The sequence below is a fragment of the Glycine max genome, chromosome 16 (genome assembly GCF_000004515.6).
Source record: "Glycine max cultivar Williams 82 chromosome 16, Glycine_max_v4.0, whole genome shotgun sequence".
NCBI classification, from domain to species: domain Eukaryota; kingdom Viridiplantae; phylum Streptophyta; class Magnoliopsida; order Fabales; family Fabaceae; genus Glycine; species Glycine max.
Window position 1 is genome coordinate 31169812 of NC_038252.2, and position 23920 is coordinate 31193731.

Consider the following 23920-nt stretch of genomic DNA (forward strand, 5'->3'; position numbering starts at 1 on the left):
TCAGGTGTGTACTGAACCGATGTAGAATGGTCATCATGATGACACATTCAACATCAGTCATTCTAATAACCGATGTAGAATGCTAGACATTCTACATCTGATGTGGTCTGAACCGATGTAGAGTTATTAATTATTTTTAATTTTTTGCTTTTTGGATAAGTAAAAAAAAAACAGTTGTCTCCAATTAGTAAAGACTAACCTCCTGCGCTCTCCAACCACCCCTTAGCACACCTTATAGAGCCAGTGGTCCTCCTGCACCAAACATATTCATATAAAAAAAAATTCAATGCATATAGATCACAACAAAGCTTCAAAATAGAGAAGTAAAAGTTCCACAATATGAAGGGAATCAGCTGCTTAATGCAGAATCTAAAATTAAGCCAATACCACAAATGTATAAAATATGCAAAAAAAACACTGTCATCAAGATACAACTTGATGATCACAATTCATGACTGATACTGCAATGACAAAGTAAAGAACTTAACGGTTGTACCTATGCTTGCAGAGAAGTAGCGAAGTACCTGTTATTATAATCATTATTGAAATACATATGCAATTTTGGATTTGCACAAAACTCCTATATTTTTTATGCCTATACTGACTAGTTCTCTTAATTATTTAAAAAATATTATACGTTGACATCTTTTTTAATTCCCTTTATTGTTTAAACAACTAGGTAGTGTCCGCCGATAAGGAAAGTGGTTATAAATGTTAAAATACAACAAAGAATATCAAATAAAATTATTATGAAGGAAAAAGTTCTGCTTTTAAATATTTAATATAATATTATATATATATATATAATTTAAGTTGGAACAAAGGAAATTATTATTTACATTTGTTTTTGTAAAATTAAAAACAATAGAGAAACCTATTAAAAATTATAATATATAATAGATTGTAAACTTAATATTTTTATGGCATAGATTATTAAACTAGTTATAATGTTAAATGAATATGAAAATCAAGATATACAATATACAAAATTAAGAAATATATATGTATCAATATAGATTTCAAATATATAAATAAATAATATTAATGTAAATATAAGATATGAAATATAATAATTAAATTTATAAATTATTATTATCCTCTATCCTATGTATAAAGATTAAAATAACTAATTTAAATAAAAATACTTTGAGAAACCATTCTTTAACAAAAGCGTTTTAAGGATTGTTTTATTCTCTCAACGAGACCATTTTTTTAAATTTTTCTTAGCCCCTTATTTCTTTCAGTTTATAATTTTCAATTTTTCTTCTTAATTTTAAAATTGGATTTTAGTATTTTTTTAAGAAATTAACAATGATTAAATAAATTTTCTATCATAAATATAAAATATAATTTTTATGTTAAAACTATTTTATTATGAATTGTAATTATAATTTATATTTTTAAAATTATTAATTATTGTATAAAATAAATATTTATCATGTCCAATGCATAATTTTTTTTGTAGATAGTACAGTGCATAAACTAAAATACTATTAAAATATCAATTTTAAAATATTATGAGACATCAAATTAAATTGAAAGGATATAAAATACTACTATAAAAGGATATAAAATATTATGCGATTTTATGTGTTTGACACAAGTTTGGTAGCACTCTCAATCACCATTCTTTTATAAATTTAATATTAAATTAATTTAACTATTTAATTATTATATATAACTATTAATAAATAAATTTAATTATTTGACTAATTGATATAACTACTTAGAAAATGAATAGTTTATTATTTATGTAACTAATTACATAACTCACACTCCTAACAAGTACGTAAATGTTGGTAATTTTTTTTAATTACGTGAGATTCTATAAACATAGTTTATTTTATAAAAACTTAAAATATAACTTACACACACACACTGTATAAATTAAAGCATGTTTCATGTGGCACGATCATGCCATGGGTTTACTTTACAGTCAAATTATAGAAGGATATTCTTTTATTATGTGCTTGATGTTTCCACTAGTGTGTATAACAATCACAGAAGTAAGATGCATAACATGAGGAGTATTAGTAAGAACATGAAAACTTCAATCCTGACCATATAATATTTTATATATGCATGGTTAAGATTGCTTTTCTTAAATCAAATCTTGACCATCCAATACAGCGATATGATCAAATTATCTCCTCACACGACAATATAAGCCTCCTACATAATACATCAATGTGTGTGTATATAGAGCATACCTTACTGCAGCACCGGTCCCATATGGAATGAAATAGTGTAAGTTGCAAATTTTAAGGCTGCTCAAAGAAAACACAAGTCAGATGAATCCCTGAGTTATCAGGTAATGAACTTTTAAATATTTACATAACAGGATCATGGAGAAACACACCAGATTGATAGAACTGAAGTTTCAAGTTTGGGATTTGGTAAAAGTCCAGCAAATATTACTAGTAGCTCTAATGACCGACCACCACTCAACTGAATGTATCCATTAAGATAGAAACATGTTATTTTTAAAAAAAAAGAAGAAGATAGAAACATGTTACAAACAAAAAGTAAAGAGAAGAAGCAGCATCGAGTCATTGGCCTCCCCAATTATACAAGAAATTGTTACATGGTTTGGAACCACCACATATCCATGGTCTCGAACAATCTTTACATGATATATAATTGAGATTTTCAATTAACGAAAATGAGTTAATTAAACTCGGTTACATGTCACATGGAAAAATAGTTGAAATCAATGGTGGTCTTGGACCATGGTAGTCCTAAACCATGTAATAATTTCTCCAATCATATAGGGGCAAAACTAGAAACTTACCAAATCATAAGTGCAGATGGGATGGCTAAGAAGAAAAACTCTTTGATGCTTCTTAAAGCATTGCTACCTAAAGCTACCTTAGTTTTCTGACATGACGGATAATACTGTGTAAACTATAAGTAACATGACACTGAGCCAATACGAAATTCCAATGGATAAGGCCGCTTCATTTTGTCCAAGTCCCAGTTCAAACACTAGTACCCAACAAATAGGTATATGCAAAACTAAAACAACAACTGAGGTTACAAGCATTGGAAAGATCAAGCTCTGAGTCTGAAAATAACGAACCAAACCTTGAATAACCAAAGAGTGTAGGAATGAGCCAAATGCAGTAGTTTCCAGCTACTAGTGAAATAGCATGATCTTGCCCCAAAAGAACAAGCAGTTTATCCATGAAAATCCATAGGATAGATATTGGGGCACTGCTTAAAATGAGAAAGAGTATTGCACAGAAGACATAGTTTCCAAGCTTATGAAACTGCTCGGTTCCAAATGATTGGCCACATTGAGTTTCCAAAGCACCTGCCATTCCCATCTGCATTACATTTCATGTTCAGTTAACTACCAAGGCACTATGACACTAAAGAAAGCAGAAAACTGTTGTTATCATGCACTATGTGTACAAATGGAATCCACTTAAGAACCTAAAGAAAAATCATGTATTGGAGATTGTCTAAGCATGCCAGTTCATAACAAATACCACATTTAGTAAACAAACAAACACACTCAAGTTTCAATATGTGTGATTGCAATATTGCACCCCTAAAATAGCATTGACAGCTAGAAAATATGTCAGATCAATAGATAAGCTATACAACTAGTCAAAAAACATATGTAAGTATTTCAAAGTAATACATTTACAATTTTAACCAAAAAAAAATAAGCAATACATTTATTAATATATAAAATTACTCACGAGGCTGAATGGAAGACGTTAAATTTATTCTTTAAGCATATAGAGATCACAGAGTCCTAGCAAAAAAATAATATTTTTCCATCACGAGAATTTGTAGAAACTAGTAAGTTTTGACTGCTTGTCTACTTTGATTTATCTTTTAAGAATAAGAATATTATCTTTTAAGACAAATCCTTCAAATTACATAAATTTATTTAAGAAACTAACTTCTCTCGATTATTTGGATGTAAAAATGAGGAAAGGAAAGGAGGGAACATACAAGTATGCTAAAGCCAGTGACATCTGCAAAGGAAGTGGCCAATGCAATACCTGCAAGGGAGAGTTCGCCAAGATGACCGACCAGCCATCATCAATGACACCACCTGTAGCAAAAACTGTGACACTGAGACCACAACCATTGGTGCTGCCATCAAACTCACCTTCTTAAATTCTTGGACAAATCCACTACAACTACTACTACTCATTGAGTTTGAGCTCACCCTCTTGTTTTCTTTTGGCAACAATAAGGTCTCCTCCATTTCTTTCTTTCTTTTGGAGTACCCACGTGAGTGTGTTTAAAGCCTTATCAAGGATACGAGAAGGTGAAGAATGAAGGTCACCCTCTTGTTTTCTTTTATGATTTCTCGTGCAAAAAGTGTGTGCCTTCAAACAAGAGGATTAGTCCAAGACAGAACCGACAATGCTCAGATTATTCGAGAGACAGAGACGACTAGTCAGACTATCCATTCCTATCCATTATTTATGATTGTTTTCTAACTCGCTTCTCGTCTCAGAATTAAAAAAATACTACATTATAATAATAAGTCAAGTCATAATTTAAATATCAGTATATTTTATTTGAAAGTTATATCCATATATGATAACAATATCTGTTACTATGATTTAATGTAATTTTTTCAACTCTTTTTTTGGGTATTCCTCGGCTCAAAATTAATTGGATTCTTGAGTCCCTCTGATTAAATGATCGTTGATCAAAAGGAGGGAATAGCACAAACCCCAATTAACCAATGACCAAAACGGAGTGGAAGCTATCTTTCAGCTTATATACTGTGTAAAACCTTGTCAATTAGATAATTATTATGAGTTAAACATGAAAGAGATACTTTTCTTGAAAAAAGCCAAAATAACTTGTATTAAAATAAAACAGATTTGGATACACCACAAGATGTGATCACTCCAAATAGTCACATATAATACATAAGCTAAAGCACAATTGCACTGAATAATCCAATGAAGTATTTATGAGAAAACACAAACAACAATGCTTGATAAAAAAAAAAAAGCAACTTGACAAGCTACAGAAAAAACCATCTATAGGGATTTTATTTTTACATCAAATTCACAAACCTCAATCTATGGACTCTGTTATTATTTGAGATTGTTGCTCCTCAAATAAAGATTGAATTCTCTACAGTGAACAACATACCCTGGTATTTAGCCAAAAGAATATAACCAACTCCAGAAACATACATCTAAATAATTTTCCTTTTCCCATTTCCTCTCTTTTTATTGCATTTAAATAACAATACTATATCTCAGGGCAATTAAATGTCCTGTTTCTCCTGGCAAATAACAATACTATATCTCATGTTTACTTCCTACCTTAACAGAGCTTCCAACTTCCTCTAGTTTCTGCATTAGTAGCAGCTCCCCAAAAGGATTAGGATCATGTTTCAATGACATTGATGGAGACATCTAAAAATCAAAGAAAACAACAATGGGTGAGAGAGAGAATGAGACAACAAGTAAGCAGCAAGAACAATGAGTTCTAAGTTCTAAGCGATATAAAGGTACATAGTCCTATTTTTTTTCCACTCACCTAGTCCTATTAGAGCAAAACTGTAGGCACATAGTCCTATTTTTTTTATTTTTTTCCAACAAGAGCAAGTTAAACACAAACTAAAACTTAACACATTCAAACAACTAAAACATCACGTGTTTTCGTACTGTGGGGAATGTGTTGCTGGTGTAAGAGATGAGCAAAATAGAATCCCACCACTACACATAGAGTTTGGTCCACGTTTCTTTCCGAATCCCACCACTACAATCAAACAGAAAGCAAAATTAAAACCCATTTCACGAAATCCCCAAATTCACAATCTCTACTATTCTAACACAACAAAATCGGATTTTTCAGTAGAAAATGGAAAAAACAAATAAAAACTAAGGATGTTGAACATTGTGGGTATAGGCATCTGAACACAATCCTTACCTCTTGGAGCAGCAACAATATTAGGGTTAGGTGTTTCCGTTCTCACAAAAACCCTACCCTTCACCGGAGACGGGACAGAGTACAGGTTGGGAAATGTCCACGATGAGCTTGTGGAGGTCAGGGCAGGGTGAAGGGTGAGAGTGAGATGTATGGAGGTCACGGCAAGGTGAAGGGTGAAGGGCGAAAGGGAGATGGAAAGACATGCGCGTACCAAGACTTAATAAAAATAACTACAAATGAGACAAAGGCGGTTTTTGTAAAAAACCGTAGTAATAGGCTTACAAACAAAGGCGGTTTTATAAAAACCGCCTTCGTAACGTTTGTATCAAAAGCGGTTTACAAGACCCGTCGTTAAGCTTTATAAAAAGTTAGGTATTAATTTCAAAAATGCCACCGCAAGCTGTATTACATCGATTATTTCATAACCGACTTAGATTCAACGATGTTGAATCCCATCTTTATACGATCATGGTTACCTAATAAACAATTATAAAGGTATGAAATGCAACTAAAAAAAACTAAAAACATTATAAAAAAATAATTAAAAACACACTAAAAAATTTATAGAGACCATAAACTTAACGCACCTTCCCAATTAAACATTCTCTCTTTTTTTTTTTTGTCAATTCCGATAATTTCTACCAAATTCTTCTCCTTATCAGTGTAATTGACACAAAAAACTTGAGAAAATTTTATCACATCAAATAACTTAATGAAAAGGCAGATCCTTAACCCGGAGAATAACAGCATTGTTCGTGAGATTGTCAACTTAAACTATAAGACACCAATAAAAGTTTTCTTTTTCAATGTATCATTATTCTTCTTCTATTATCTTTGTTTTTTTCCCTTTCATCTTTGTTGTTTTTGTCATTACAAAATGTTATGGTTAATATAGATATCAATTTTTATTAAAAAAATCATGAAAATTTTTGGTGACATGTGAAGTTAATGATTGACATTTACAATATTAATTAGATCTTTGAAAAAAAAAGTGTAGTTTGTCTTATATGTAATTATATTTTCTAAAAGTTCATAAATTATTTTGAAAATTATAAAACTATAAATAATTTATACAAAATTTAATATTTGCATATATATTTTAAAATTAAGTTTATTTTCTTATAATCGACCCCCTTTAACTATATCTTTTTATTTTTTATACCAATACAAATGAATATTTTTTAGTTCATATTTATTTTTTACTAGAAATAATCATGTCCAAATCAAGCACTACTAGACATGGCAAGAAAACCCGTATTCATGGATACCTGTCCGAATCCGTCTCGACTTTAACGGGTAATACTCGAGATGATCAGTTTTGGGTTTGGGTTCGGGTTCGGGTTTTTCCCGATAACCAAAAGTTGGATACGGGTACGGATATGAAATTACTACATCTGCCCCGACCCGGAACGCGGACCCGTCTCGCCACTTAAAATTTTTAAAATTTTTGCATAATTTAATCAAAAGGCCTAGAATTTCTATTATTAGTTAATTTTATTTTAGAATTTTTACATAATTTAATATTTTTTCTTAATAATTTTTGTAAACACATGCGCTATAATAAATTTATTGATATATAAATAGTTAAAAATAAATGTTTAATAATCAATTTATTTTTTTAAAAATCAAATTTTTAATATTTTCTTTACAAAAAAAATTATGTTTCTAATTTGAATCGGACACTGAATGGGGTTGGAGATATACGATACCTAACGAGTACGGGGATGAAACATGTTAAGAAGTCGGGATCGGGGAGACAATACCCGTCCCCACCCGATCCCATTGACATGTCTAAGCATGTAAAGTGAGTATATTATAACAACTTATAATTTATAACATTTTATCATTAAGTTTCCAATGACTCATGCTCATTTTTTAATGTCAGGCGCATTTTTTCAACTATTGTCTAAAAGCTATTATTGAAAGTTCTCATTTTAAATGTTTCATTCACAGGCGTTTTGTGCATATATATATATATATATATATATATATATATATATATATATATATATATATTGTATGAAATAAATAAATATATAACATAATCATAATTTAAAATTGAATTGAGTTGTTCATGATCTTGCATCGAAATGAATTTAAGCTGGGGAAAAAAATATTCTTATAGAACTTGAGTTCCGCTTTAAGCTGAATTAATTCTTATGAAAAAAAAGATTCTTCATTTGCTTTAAAAGATTTTGAAAATTTTCATAACTTAAAGTGTTGTTACAGAAGATTAGACGTTGAAGGAGTAGAAAAATTGAAGTGTTACCAAGACGGCCGTTTAGACTAAGTGAGTGTTTGGAAAAGATTAATAAACGTGAATCTAAGCTTCTCTTCACGTCCATAGTTTAAAATACGAAGAAATTATGGAAATTAATTTCTCATTCTCGTGAATCGATTTTGTAAAAACGGGAAAGCAAACATGCTATAAAACAGCCATTTCATTTAACTATTTAGCTTAAGTAGAAAAAAGTGGTCGAACACATTAGCTGTCAATCAGTTCATGTATGTTTGAAAACGGATAAAATTAAGAAAGAGATGGAAGTATTAATCTGGCATCAAATAACATCATCAGTAGCAATGGTCAAAGGATGGATTGGAAGCAATAACATAATCTAACAGCTATGTTGTGGTTGACTTTTAAGCTTAAAATATTGAAGTGATCAAGCACAGTCATGAGTCACCAACACCAAGCCAACAAGCTTTCATATTACCAAACTACACTATCGAAAAAATTTGAAGTTAGTGAATATAGGATATAGCACACGAAAAATAATTTTATATATATATATATATATATATAGAAAGACTAATAATACATTTTTTTAATACATTAACACTCCTCATACACTTTTATTGGCTGAAGTTTATAAAAAAAATTCAAAATTTAATGAATTCGATTCTCTTTTATTTTTATAATTTTCAATAAATTTTAACAACAATAAAATAAAATGTATGTTAAAAAAAGTGTATTTAAAAGTTTGTTATTAATACTTTCTTTCTATATATTCATTCAAGTATGGAGTGCAATACAAGATATGTAGTATTAAAATATCTTTCTTTTAACATTATGTAAGCTCATTCATTGACATAAGTTCAACTCAACCTAAATATCCAATCAATTAAGTTTCCTTGTGGATTTGTGTCCGTACACTCTATAAATTCATATGCCATGAGAGAGTCAGAAATCAACCAAACATTACCTCCGGCAACCTCAAACTATGACTCTCTTTAATTTCTCCTTCGTGTGTAGTATCATTCTTCTTCTTTCATTAAAATTCTTGTTCCAAACAAGAAGATTCAAGAATCTCCACCATAATCTGAAACCTCCACCAACTCAAACAACCCCTCCACCAAACCTTGCATGGCATGTCCCAAAAAGTATGGCCAAGTCTTCTCCCTCTGGTTCGGTTCTCGTATCGTCCTCGTCGTTTCGTCTTTCGCCGGAGTGCAAGAATGCTTCACGACATCGTCTGGGCGAACCGGCCTCGCTTTCTTGCAGGAAAGTACATCGGCAATGACAACACCAGCATGGCGTTTTCGCCCTACGGCGACCACTGGCGCAATCTCCGCCGCATCATCACGCTTGAGGTTCTCTCAACGCAACGTTTGAACTCTCTTGGAAATGCGAAGGGACGAGGTAACTTTGTTCTTGTATTTTTTTTTTATTATTGACTTGTAACTTTGTTCTTGTATTTTTTTTATTATTGGCTTGTAACTTTGTTCTTGTATTTTTTTTTAGTTTAGTTTTTGTTTAAAAGGCTCCTAGAATTTGTTATTTATTTTTAAAATATCCTAACAAAGGCATGCTGACATGATTAATTAACAGTACGTTGTTGATCCCAACAAAGTGATATGTTAGCAAAAAATGATCTCAGCAAAAAATGTTATACCACACATGTCACATTAACAAGAACTTAAAAATAAAATACAGGACTAAAAAATGAAATAAATATAATTTATAGAACTAAAAATAAAAAGTGAAATATTTATAAAGATGTATATAAAAGGCATTAAAGTCTCACTTTAAGGTTTTTCATCTATTTTATTTGAAAGTCTGACTAAAGTGAATGGTTATTTATGTGTTTTTTATTTATTTAAAGGTTTGATACTTAGTAGACTGTTCGATAACTTAAGCTAGACTTTGAAAATGACTTGATCAAGCATAAAAAAAATAGTCCATGAGTATAATCATAAGGCTTGTTTAAACCAAGTGTGACTTGATAAAAGGCATATAATCATAAGGCTATGGTCTTCTGGGTGAAAGTCATAAGTAATTATATATGATGGTGGTTTAAGAATTACACCATGAATTAACAATGAAAAACACAAGAACTCATGGTGTCACCATGAGATATAACTTTGAAACCGTACAAGTAATGTAAATAAGCTTTTACGAGTCTCACATCAAATAAAATAAACTATTTGATGTTGTCTTTTAAGTCATGAAATTCTCCCACATAATAGACTAGTCCTAACACAAAACCTTTTATTATTACAAGCCGTGCGTTCCTAATATTTTTTTATTTTTAATATTTTTCTTTCTTCTTTATCTTAATTCTATAATTTATTTATAAGTTATTATGTAAATAACATCTCTCAGGACAGGTTTTTGGAAAGAAAAAAAAAAAGGGAAGAGGCCTGTGATGTAAGTAACGTAGAGGAAGCAAGGCAATTTAGAGAGATTATTGAAGAGTTGTTGACGTTGGGGGTTGGTGACGGCAAATTGACCAAAACGGATTTCTTTTAGAAATTTATTTCCAAAATTAAGGAATGTTTTGCCTATGGAAATGACGAGACACCGTCCACGTGAATCTCAAATAGACATTTTTATCAAAAGTTATATCCGTTTTAACTTTCTGTAAAAAAAATAAAAAAACATTTCACCATTACTAATAGTGAAATCCGCCACGTGTCTTGCCTTCTCCATTGGCGAATTATTGCATAGGACATGATCGTCTTGTAGATGAACATGACATTCCAAAACTCTATTTTCTCCAAAATATTGTCCTTCTTCTATATTTATATCTATTCAGTCTAGGCATGTCATAAAGTCATCGGTTTTAGAAACCAATGTAGTATATTAGCTGTTAATTCAAGAACGTCGCCTGTTGTTTTACTAACATCAACTTTTTAATAACTGATGATGTTACACCATTGTAAAAAGTATATTTAATAGTAGTGAATTAAGCTTACACTGGCAGCACAAAGGTAGGAGAAAGGATAATGATTAGCGTCTAGGTGTCAATAAATCAATTAACTCAAAAATAATTCGAAACTTGTTAAATTTAATTTATGAATTAAATGAGTTGAAGTTAAATTAAAAATTAAACTCGTTAAATAAATAAACCGAATTTAAATTGTATATAATTCAACTTCTTTGATTCATATATATATTTCTGTTACAACACAAGACACAGTTGTTCATTAAAAATCAAGTTGGCCTAATCTTGTGTGAAGGATCGCAATTTCATAAGTATAAAGGTATACAACCAGGTTTGAAAGCACTATATATGTCAGATTAAAGATCCATATCATCAATAATACCACATAAGAACAACGACGTTCTACATAAAAACAAAAACATCCATATCCTTCCAACATGGTATTATTATGGACAGTTTGTTATATATCTTCCACTTTATGTTAATTAGCTAGCGGTTTTGGCTTTTTTGAAAAGTGAAAATATGATTATCATTATCCATATTTACTAATTATCTAGCATCTAACGACTTATGAAAAAGGAAGCTACCTAGTGGTCATCCTTAATGAAATTATGAAGTAGTCACAATATGATACGTATTGTATAAGAGGGAAGCTGCAAAATAGGAAAATAAGCAGTAAAACAGAGACTACACAGAAAGATGCGAGAGTAAATGTTTTCCCAAATCAAAAAAGATTCTTTAAACTCCAATTCTCATTTTCAATTTCCTCCCCCTTTCTACAATCAGGATTCATATGATGGAATCCCCTTTCCAATACTCTCTCTTTTCTAAGTAACTCACTCATAAAATCCATTTTTGGTAATGTATTTGATACTAACATTTCACTAGATGGAGCGGCACAGGCCTATGGTATTCTAGAATCTCATGCAATTATGTGATAGGCTACAGGTCAAGATTCGACAACATGCATAACGATGAGGTTGATCCCTTTGTTTTTTAATGTTAATTAAATTGTTTTAAAAATTACTAACACATTATTTTTTTAGTTCCATTAGATGCCTTACAGAGGTTTTGAGTCATTTATGCCAAAAAATGCATACAAGGATTCCAAAAATATGGAGTGTTTGTGTAGCCTTAATTTGTTTTCCAGTGGTAGCATGGCATCAAACTAATAGGGCCAAGACATATCAAATCCATTACATAATCTTGATAAAGTCCATCATACTGACATGATAGGACATAGTGACACAAATTGGGCAGATGAACATCAACGGTGGATTGCAATTTGGAAGGAAAGATGCAAACATGTGTTAATCAACCAACTAATTCTAGGAAAGATTAAACATATGAGTCACTACATGAATCGGTACCAAGAAAATTAAAAAATTTACCTAACACAGTTTGCAACTTACCCAAACGTTGCTGCTACATTTGTTTCAGCTCTAGACATGGAAACTGAACAATATCCTTTACATCAAGTCCACCAGTCGTTGCCATCACACATGATGCAGGACTACACCCACATGCTTAATTATATGAATTCACGCCACAACCTCTTCATCATCAAGAAGATTATGGATACAGTCCACAATTGTTTAGTGCTAGCGTAAAAGACTTTATGAGCAATCTCATGGGTACAAATCTTTGAACATCGAAGTTTGTTTATGCTTACATGCAAAGTATGTCCATACATTCGTTTGCATCCTTTCACCAAAGTATTGTCAGCAGTTCTTCCACTAATGATTTCGTCCAAGAAGAACAACATGTTGTTCATGATGAACAACTTGAACCACAAGAACATGAACCGCTGTGTTGACAACCGACAAAAAATAGACAACCTCTTTGATGTGGACTGGTAGACGTAGACGACATTAATTGCTTGTCCTTGCTAATTATATCCTATTATGTTGATTGTCAATTTTCCTATTGAGTGAATGAACACTGAACAATGCATTAATTGATTGAGTATTACATTTTTCTTATACGAATTGACTGAATATTCATTTCTTCAAGACAATTTGACTGCACATTATTTTTTTTCATACGTTTTGATCTCACATTACTTGTTTCAAGACCAAGTGACAACGCAATGCTTTCTACGAGACGATTTGACTAAACATTGAATTTTTCGAATAGCACAAACCAAACATAATTAATTAAGACTCAATCTAAATCATTTATATTGTTAGTGCAATCTCAGCTGTTGGTATGAGTCACGTAAAAATAATAGATCACCTAATATTTATACCAGTAAGGGGAGTTAGATGCAACCCAATACCTTTGGCTGATATTCACTTTATCTCATCATTTTCAAATCATTTTTTTCACGAAGTCTCATTCATCATGGACTTATCCATGAGAGTTTCTCAACATTGATAACTCAGACATCTCATCCTTTGTTCGCCCTTCTAACCCAAATTTGTCATCCTCCAGTTCAACAACACTTATTCCTAGTCTCGTAGGAGTCGTAGAAGTTGTCATGATGAATCAGCAACCTAGGGAGCCACTCCCAACTCAATAATTCATAATTTGTGCCCACCAAGTAACTCAACGTGAATTTAACAACAATCCATGGTCATATGCTTTAGATTTTGTTCAATCACAAGGTTAGCTACCGTAAAACATTTATTGTATTTCATACACCTAAACATTCAATTGATTGTTGAATTCGTATTATTGTAGGATTAGTAAATGTTGATGACACACCTCACGGGACATCGTTATGGTCCATTATTTATACTTTTGATAGTGTATCTTTAACGATCGTCATTGTCAAAACTTGTACCTCCAACGGTTTTGGCGACATGAGAGTTGCGTTTAAGGTAGTCAAGTTTAATTCAGTATCTAACAATTACATTGCTATTTTTCAGATATTCATTCATGAAAATTTTAATTTCAGGATCTTATAAAGACTATTGTTGCCACTTTAAAATGGACAATCATAGAAGATAAAGATTTTAGTCAATATATGATGAATATTCACATTGGTTTTGTCTTAGTTTTACGAGAGGTAAGTTTCTTATTCTTGTTGTTAAATACGTACTTGTTGCGTCATATAAAGTTTATTTTTTTATTGAACTAAATGGTATACTTTACATGCGACTGTGTTTTGTCCATTTCCTTCTCATTCTAAATGTTATTTGAATATTACACTGAATAATATTGTCAAGGTAATGTTTTTGCATTTTAGGTTATCAATAATTTTGGTATTTACAAATTTGCATTGCATGTCCATTGTTGTTAATAGTTGACAAATGTGTTTCCGAAGGAAAATTGACCTCTCGTAAAAAAATATATATTTTGTGCTTGCAACATGTCATATAAGTGTGCTTAGTAATGATTTTATTATTCCTGTTTGTTTTTTATGGTACTTATTATGTATGTTTTAGGAATTTTGTGTAATCTTCTTTTATGTGCAATCTTGTTTTATTTTATAGATTATCATCTAAGTTCAATCAGTATGTCTTTTTAATAATAGTAGAAATCCCCATTTACATTAAGTTTTTCTATTTAATATGATATGTTAACTAATAATTAGTTAATTATATTATAAAAGGATATTAATAAGGATTTGAGAAAATAAATATTGAGGGGCATGACACATCATTAAAATTATTTGATTTCATTTAAGTATTAATTATTTATTTTTTAAATACTATAATAGATTAATTCATATTTAAATACTCACAATTTTATATCAATCATCAATGTAAATTATTAAAATTGAACGTGTCTTATTTATTTAATTTTTGTTTAGGTAAAATAATTAGATCACTTAAATAAATGTATTTTTTATAAATATTTAACTAAATTATATTTATATTGAGTATTTAAATATATGTATTTTTATTAAATATTATTATAGATAAATTATATTTTGTTATAAATTAATAAACTAAAAATTCAAAACAAAAAAATGTAACAAAAAAATAGAAAATAATTTTTAAAAAATAAAAAAGAAAAAAACTAAAAACAAATCACATTTTAAACTGTGTTTAAAAAAACATCTCATGAAATCCACTTTATAAGGTTGTTTACAAAAAGATAACATTATGAAATCAATTACAGGTGACAAATCGGTTTGGAGGGGATCAATGTCTTACCATGGATAATATTTTGTATTATTTGCGTGAATAATTTTTGAATTATATTATTTAAGTAATCATTTTTTTTTATTTGTGTGAAAAAATCTCCAAATTTCATCTATTCGTTTCCTATCTTCACCAAGTTTGAGTTTTATATGTTACCCTTTATTAACCTTGGAAGGGCATTTGCAATGCTTCTATTATTTTATTTTATTTATCAATTTTATTCTCGTACGTAGGATAAAAACTTCTTCTGGATTCACATATGTAGAACCATCTGGAGACAAAATTATTATATGGTCTTCATGGGAATTTATATTCAAATTTTTTAAGTAAAATTTTGAATTTGAGTTTTATGAAAAGAATAAAAAATATCGATAGTAAGGAAAAATTTTCGGTGGTCAGTTATACAACGTTGTCTCATAAAAATTAATCCTCCACAAAGCTAACAAATACTTCCTACCTAAATCTTGATAAAAAGAAATGTGAAGAAAACATTAAAATAGGAATTATGGTTGTTAGCTTTTATGTTCTGATTGGTAAGACGATCATGTCCAAATGATGAAAATTAACAAAAACAAATTATGTTAACGAAAATATTAATTTGTTAACACGACTTACTTTTTTTTTTATCTCATTTATAAAATCAACTTAATTTTCTAAACTACTTTTCACACTAATTAATAGAAGGCATGAATTTTTAATTCATTTGAAATGTTTCAAACAAGAATACTTTCTCTCCCTTATTTTAAATGTCATATAGTTAAAATTACAAGAATAAAAGGAGCCAGTAGATCGAAACAAAATCTAAACTAAATAATATATAATATATATATATATATATATATATATATATATATATTATAGAAATGATGTTATTAAATAAATCAAAATTAGTGAACATTTCTATATTTAAGTATGAATTCTTAACAAATTAATCCTTAAAATTTTTAATTTAATATCAAATTGATACTTAAAAAATAAAATTTATTATTATTCTCGTTTCTAAATACAAAACTTTTTAATTAATTCATATCCTTTAAAAAAATAGTTAATAATATTAAATTCATTAGCAAATGTATTATTTTTTTTAAAATTACCCATGAAGAAATTTATTATCTTCCTCTTTTTACTTAACTACTTTTTACCTACCTAATTAACGTGTGCTAACTTTTCTTTTCATTTCTTATAAAAGAGATAATATATTTAGTTTTTAAATTCACAAAATTCAAACGTATCGCACTATTGCAGATTAAGTTAGTTTTTTTCATAGTTTAATAATCAATTTATATGTCATCATCTCACATTTTTAAAAACCAAAATAAATATTTACCCACCAACAAATCAAAGTTTCTTTTTATGATGATTTAGTGCCATTGTCATTTAGTGCAAAGAGAATTAGATCTCTATGTAATAATGTCCATCCCAATGGATGAAATCATGGATTACTTCATCTCAATCAAAACCTAACTATCCAACCAAAGCTCCCACATGGATTTATTTGTCTTCATATCCACTGTCCCATGTCTTTTATAAATATATATATATATATATATATATATATATGCAAGTGGGACTCATAAATTACAATCAACCAAACACAACACTTCACTCTCAAGCTTCAAGCATGACTCCTTTTTACTTCCTCCTATTTGCCTTCATCCTTTTCCTCTCCATAAACTTCTTGATCCAAACAAGAAGGTTCAAAAACCTTCCTCCGGGACCATTTTCTTTCCCTATAATCGGAAACCTCCACCAACTCAAGCAACCCCTCCACCGCACGTTCCATGCCTTATCACAAAAATATGGCCCTATTTTCTCCCTCTGGTTCGGCTCCCGTTTTGTCGTCGTCGTTTCGTCGCCGCTCGCGGTGCAAGAATGCTTCACCAAGAACGACATCGTCTTGGCCAACCGCCCTCACTTCCTCACCGGCAAGTATATAGGGTACAACAACACCACCGTCGCCGTTTCCCCCTACGGCGACCACTGGCGCAACCTCCGCCGCATCATGGCGCTCGAGGTTCTCTCCACCCACCGGATAAACTCCTTCTTGGAAAATCGGAGGGACGAGATCATGAGGCTCGTGCAAAAGCTTGCTCGGGACTCGCGCAATGGCTTCACCAAAGTAGAACTTAAATCCAGGTAACAGTAGTTTATAAGGAAAAAAAAAACTATTTATAATAATGTTATTTATTAAAAAAATCACACATGATAATTTAGTATGTTATTGAAAAATATATAAATTGTGATTTATAATTAAATAATAATATAAAACTAATTTATCGTATGTTGATACGTAATATTAAACTCATATTTTATATAATATCATTTTTATTAATTTCTTTTACCATAAATAAACATTACTAAGTATACTTTGGAACACAAATTAAAAATTAAGAGAAGGTTTAGTAATATACTTTCTAACTCATTCTTTTTAACACACTCTTTCATTAGTTAAAATTTATTAAAAATTAAAAAATAAGAAAAAAGTCATTAAATAAGATATAAGATTCAAAAAATCTGTAATTTCTTTTAAATTTTTTAATAAATTTTAACTAATAATAAAAATTATGTTCAAAAGACTGTACTACTCGAGAGTGTATTATTAATATTTTTTAACAATTAAAAGTAAATCCTTTTCATTGAAAAACATGATAATACACTCCTGCTAATTTTAAATGTAAGTATCAAATAAAATGGTTTTATATGTTGATTTGTTAACCCTTGTTCCTAATGCACGGGTTATTAATAAAACCTTTTATTATACTGGATTTCATTATTCTTTATTTTTTTTGCTCTTTTTCTTAATTGTAATAAGAAAAAGAATTATTGAATTTTATATTTTCATTTAATCAAAAATTATTATTTACAATAAATTTATTAATTTTTATAAAATTATTTTAAAAAATAATATTAATAATAATTTATAATTAAATGATAGTAAAAAACTGTTTTATTTCATTATTGTTAAATTCAAATTCTATAATTTATTGTATTAGTAATTCTATAAAACCTCTGAATCCAGGTTTTCGGAGATGACATTTAACACTATAATGAGGATGGTGTCAGGGAAGAGGTACTATGGTGAAGACTGTGATGTGAGTGATGTACAGGAAGCAAGGCAATTTAGAGAGATCATTAAAGAGTTGGTGACGTTAGGAGGGGCTAATAACCCTGGGGACTTCTTGGCTTTGCTTAGGTGGTTTGATTTTGATGGTTTGGAGAAGAGACTAAAGAGGATTAGTAAGAGAACCGATGCGTTTTTACAAGGACTCATTGATCAGCATCGTAATGGAAAGCATCGTGCCAATACTATGATAGATCATCTTCTTGCTCAACAGCAATCACAACCTGAATATTACACCGATCAAATCATCAAAGGACTTGCACTGGTAATTAATTAATTATTACTTTGTATGCATAATCTTCGTTTTTACAATATTTAGTGCGTAGTACGTGTGTTTGGAAATTGGAATTATATTTTTAAATAATACTTATTTTTAAAAAAAAATGCTGAAATTATTGATAAATATGAAATATTATTTTTTAGAAATGAACTAAAGTAAATACGCACTGTATTAATAAATATATTGTCGGGATTATTTATATTTGCACTCAATCGTACGTCTTTTAGCTTCCATATACTGAGCTATATAGCTGCAGCCACATATTCAAGATTAGGATAAGTTTATGAATGAAGTGCATAAAACAAAATAGTACAGGAAAAGAAGATAAGAATGGCAGCATAGTGTAGATGCATGGAACATTAAAAATGGCAGTTGTGCCTGTGGCCCCAAGAGACCCAAGTGTTGACTTGTGAGCCTGCACTGGTCCTGAGACCAATGGGAGTGTTGGAAACGAAAACTTGGAAAGTAAACAAGTAATAGAAAATTAATGAATAGTGCTTGATTGTCGTGTGGAATATATAGGCTCCTCTTTTTTTTTTCTTCTTCTTCTTTAGGTTGTCATTAAAGACCTTATTTGTTATATTGATATTTATTTTTGGACTTCTTTACAGGTAATGCTACTTGCAGGAACAGATACATCAGCAGTAACTTTAGAATGGGCAATGTCTAATTTATTAAACCATCCAGAAATATTAAAGAAGGCAAAAAATGAATTAGACACTCATATAGGACAAGATCGTCTAGTAGATGAGCCTGACATTCCAAAACTCCCTTACCTTCAAAGCATTGTTTATGAGACACTTCGTTTGCATCCTGCTGCTCCAATGTTGGTACCCCATTTGTCTTCAGAAGATTGCACCATAGGAGAATATAATATCCCACAAAACACAATTTTGTTGGTGAATGCTTGGGCCATTCATAGAGATCCCAAGTTGTGGAGTGACCCAACACACTTTAAGCCTGAGAGGTTTGAGAATGAAAGTGAAGCAAACAAGTTACTTCCATTTGGGTTAGGGAGGAGGGCTTGCCCTGGAGCTAACTTGGCTCAACGCACACTGAGCTTAACTCTGGCCTTATTAATCCAATGTTTTGAGTGGAAAAGGACTACTAAAAAAGAAATTGATATGACTGAAGGAAAGGGACTTACTGTGTCAAAAAAATATCCCTTAGAAGCTATGTGCCAAGTGTGCCAATCACTGACAGTTAAGGATATTTATAACTTCTAGTGCTGTTAAAAGCATAAACATCTTATAATGTTTTTGAAGAACTTATATATGTAAAATAAAATTTATAGTAGTGCTTTATTTATTCAATGTTTTGAGTGGAAACGAACTAGTAAGGAAGAAATTGATATGACTGAAGGAAAAGGGATCACTGTGCCAAGGAAATTTCCTTTAGAAGCTATGTGCCAAGTGTGTCAATCACCAACAATTTAAGGATATTTTGTAGCTAGTGTTGTTAAAGCACACACATGTTGTAGTGTTCGAAGAAGATATAAAAAGGTATAAATAAAACAAAATTAATAATACTTGTGTTAAAATAAAACATAGGATCAAGCTTATTCTTCAAAAGTACTTACACTTTTAATTTTTTTTCCTGCATTTTTTGCTTTTAAGTTATCTATAAATTTTCTTATTAGTTATACTGAAAAGAGAAGAAAGGAAGAGAATTGTGTGAAAATATAGTGTGCATGTGTGTTCGGTTGAGAAGAGTTTTGTGGAATTTTGAGTTTTAATATGGGCCGGGTCTCATACCTCTTATTTTTTACCTACCAAATCACTTTTATTAATTCAAATATTTCCAATATATTTCACTCCATTTTATTCTTTTTTTCCCCTCACAACCAAACTCACCATAAATGTGACTTAACATTGGCTTTGTGTCTGCTTCGTGGCAGATGCTAAAACAATCAAAGTTAATCAAGTAGCATTAAATTTTTGTGACCGACACTAATCTAAATAAAAGGATGACACTATTTGTGTTGACCAATAAAGGGTGACAATCAATAGCTACAACTTGAATGACGCTAAAGTTGATGCTAATTAGAAGAGAGGACAAACGAAGTTGTTTGTCTGCGTAGGACCTTTGTGACAACACCTCTAATAGCTTCTTTTCATGCATTTTCTCTTTTTTTTTTCTCTTGCTCTTATTGCTCTATGTGTGTGGCTTACGCTTTGGTATTTACCTCCACTATTGCTCCACCATTGCCATCTCAAAAGGCCTAGGTGATTTTTAGCCGCACATTCTATGAAGCACGGATACCCCAGTCGATACCCATAACCATCCATCAACGCCACCTCTCAAAATCATTATCGGCGGTGCACAACCTAGCCCACCTCCAAAAATCACCACTCATTAAAACAAATCATTGTTGTCAGAATTATCCTAGAAGAAGCAACCAAAGAAAGAAAGTGAAGGAGACGTGAGAGATTGGGGTAGAGGAAGAATATATAATAAATTAATTAAAATTTATTAGTAAAATTATTAATATATAATAAATTTATTATATAAAAATATTAATGATGTTCACGTTTTTAAATTTAGGTTAAATATTATTTTATCGTCCTATTTTCTTAATTTTTTTATTTTAGACTTTCTATTTTTAATTGATATATTTTCTCCCTTTTAAAAACTGTGATTGTAATTGTTTTATTTTTTTAATTGATATATTTCATTTCTTATTTTTAAAAATTCATAATTTTAATTTTCGTTACCAATTCCTAATGTTCACTATGTTTTTTTTAATTCTTTTTTATATAAATTAATTTTAGTAGCAATTAAGTAATTAAAACAGCATCTACTATGTGGGTAATAAATAAATATGTCTCTGTAAACAATAAAGAATATACTACCAACTCTGAAATTGGTCATAATAACTAAAATCATGAAATTTTTTTAAAAGTGAGAGACAAAATATCTTAATTAAACAATGTGAGACTGAATTTGTGAATTAAAAAAATAGGAAAACAAAAATTATATTTTAACTATAAATTTAAATTATACTATAAATTTATGTCAGATCTTATTGAATAATGTTTATTTAATTTTAAATTACATGTATTGCCAAATAGGTAAAATTAATGATTGATCATTGTCTCTCACCCAAGTGATTACAAACCTATTTTATAGTTTGCAAAATAAATCTCAATCAATAAGTGTTTAATACGAATGTGTAGTTTGTTTCATTTTTTTTAAATGACTCTTTAAAACTAAATTAACATCAATTACTAAATTGTATAACATATAAAACAAATATCAAAATGAAATTGATTAAAAAACTTTGAAAGTTATTAATTGTTATACAAACAACTAATTGTGTCTACTTAAGATACATTTAATTAAATAATTTGTAAAAGTGCCATCACATGAACCCGATAAGATTGATGCAGTGGAATAAGAGGTTCCATTGTATTCACACATGAGGATACAATGGAGAACTCATATTTGATTTCCTTTTTGTAAGAAAAATTTCCTTGAGCTAGCAAATGCCATGCACCCCAAGCGGGATTAAAAAAAATACTATATATAACTTTAATATTATGGACATTAACTATTGATTGTTCATATATATTAGTCCATTTAATAAATAATTAATTAATTTAATAATAAACTAATTTACAGAAATTACACTTATAAATTAATTTAAAAGTTATACTTAACAATTTATAAGCAAATATTAAATAAAATTCTTTTTTTTATTGGTAAGAATCAAATATAGTGTCAAAAGATTTATAATTATTCACACATCCTAGTCAACAAATTGAGCTAGACCCTTCTGACTCTTCATTTATAAATATAAAATTAAGTTAAGAATTTAAATTAATTGAATTAATTGTTAATATACAATTAATTGAATTAATTGTTAATATACAATTAATTACACATTTCTAATAAATATTTGAATTAAAATCACATTAACTAATTTAAATGGCCATTTTATATTTAGGTTAAAAGTAATGATTCATTTGAAATTTAAAATCACATTAACTAATTTTAATTATCTAATTTGAAATAATCTACTATATATAAAAAAAGGTTTGATTCTATAAAAATTTATAAATTATAAAATTAATATGACACGAGACACTAAATTAGTTTTATGTAAACTAAATTCTTGCTCTCATGTGATGATAACCTGTATTAAAAATAAAACGACATTAGGACCATTTTAAAAAAAAAATCCCTCATTACTACTAAAAAATAAAGCTGCTCTGGGATCAACATCGAAGCAAATAATTTGAACTACACATTTGCTGGAAACTCCACTCTATTAAAAAAACCATCCAATTTTCTGAAAAAATAAATTGTTAAAATTTATCAGGATCACTCACATTTAAATAGAAGAAAAACCAAGAACATTTTGATATTTTGTAGTAAAATAAATTTCGATTTGAAATTGCTTCCTGAAATTGCTTCATAAAAAATATTAATAGTGAATATTTTTCAAAGTAATTAATTGAATAATTAATAAATGCTAATTAATTTACAAATTGATACATAAACCAAAATTACAAAAATGACTCTAGTTTCGGTAGGATAAACTTTCCTGTTTGAAATCTTAACAAAATTACTTTTATTCGTATAAATAGTTGTCCATATATAAATATATACATATATATTTATATATATGCTGAATAAAAAATTCCAAATAAAAATACTATATATATATATATATATATATATATATATATATAACTTTAATATTACGGACCTTAATTTATTGATTGTTCATATATGTTAGTCCATTTAAGAAATAATTAATTTAATAATAAATCAATTTATAGAAATTGTACTTATAAATTAATTTCAAAGTTATACTTAACAATTTATTAGAAAATATTAAACGAAATTCTTCTTTTTTTATTCTTCATTTTTTTTATATGTAGAAATAAAAAATAATGTCATAAAGTTTATAATAACTTATGCATCCTACTCAATCAATTGAGCTAGGTCTCCTTAACTCTTCATTTATAAATATAAATTTAAGTTAAATATTTAAATTAATTGAATTCATTGTTAATATAAAACTAATTACACATTTCTAATAAATATTTAAATTAAAATCATATTAACTAATTTAAATGGGCATTTGATATTTAGGTTAAAGTAATGGTCCATTTTAAATTTTAAATTTTAATTTAATTATCTAATTTAAAATAATCTACTATGTATATATAAAAAAAAATTAATTCTATAAAAAATGATAAATTATAAAATTAATACTCGAGCAGGGTACGGGATACTAAGCTTATTTCATGTAAACTAAATTCCTGCTCTTGTGTGATGATAACCTTTATTAAAAATCCAAACAAAAAATTTTAAGATTCAAAACTTAAATGTCCTA

General features: G+C 29.1%; 2 protein-coding genes and 1 pseudogene across 2 annotated transcripts; 1 reads left to right on the forward strand and 2 right to left on the reverse strand.

Annotated features, from left to right (window-relative positions):
* Positions 1–7: 7 nt before the first annotated feature.
* LOC100782350 (protein DETOXIFICATION 2-like) lies at positions 8–2553 on the reverse strand. The gene is made up of 3 exons (XM_041010518.1): positions 2360–2553; positions 2211–2267; positions 8–252 (listed from the first exon to the last, which is right to left on the reverse strand). Exons 1-3 carry the CDS (start codon positions 2551–2553, stop codon positions 195–197), a joined length of 309 nt encoding a protein of 102 aa, XP_040866452.1. The 3' UTR covers positions 8–194.
* On the reverse strand, positions 2038–6121 carry LOC121172718 (protein DETOXIFICATION 9-like; annotated as a pseudogene).
* Positions 6122–16733: 10612 nt separating this feature from the next.
* On the forward strand, positions 16734–19884 carry LOC100811727 (cytochrome P450 81E8). Its single transcript, XM_003547995.5, has 3 exons — positions 16734–17311; positions 18195–18561; positions 19188–19884. The coding sequence occupies exons 1-3, from the start codon at positions 16734–16736 to the stop codon at positions 19800–19802; spliced, it is 1560 nt and encodes a 519-aa protein (XP_003548043.4). The 3' UTR covers positions 19803–19884.
* Positions 19885–23920: the final 4036 nt, after the last annotated feature.

Bases quoted from the DNA above. Each gene is read 5' to 3' on its own strand.
- LOC100811727 (XM_003547995.5), top strand. From the start codon at position 16,734: ATGCAAGTGGGACTCATAAATTACAATCAACCAAACACAACACTTCAC. The intron at 17,312-18,194 runs GTAACAGTAGTT...CTCTGAATCCAG, and splicing joins AAAGTAGAACTTAAATCCAG to GTTTTCGGAGATGACATTTA. The intron at 18,562-19,187 runs GTAATTAATTAA...ACTTCTTTACAG, and splicing joins TCATCAAAGGACTTGCACTG to GTAATGCTACTTGCAGGAAC.
- LOC100782350 (XM_041010518.1), bottom strand. From the start codon at position 2,553: ATGACTCGATGCTGCTTCTTCTCTTTACTTTTTGTTTGTAACATGTTT. The intron at 2,268-2,359 runs GTGTGTTTCTCC...TTCTTTGAGCAG, and splicing joins ACTTCAGTTCTATCAATCTG to CCTTAAAATTTGCAACTTAC. The intron at 253-2,210 runs GTATGCTCTATA...TGTTTGGTGCAG, and splicing joins GGGACCGGTGCTGCAGTAAG to GAGGACCACTGGCTCTATAA.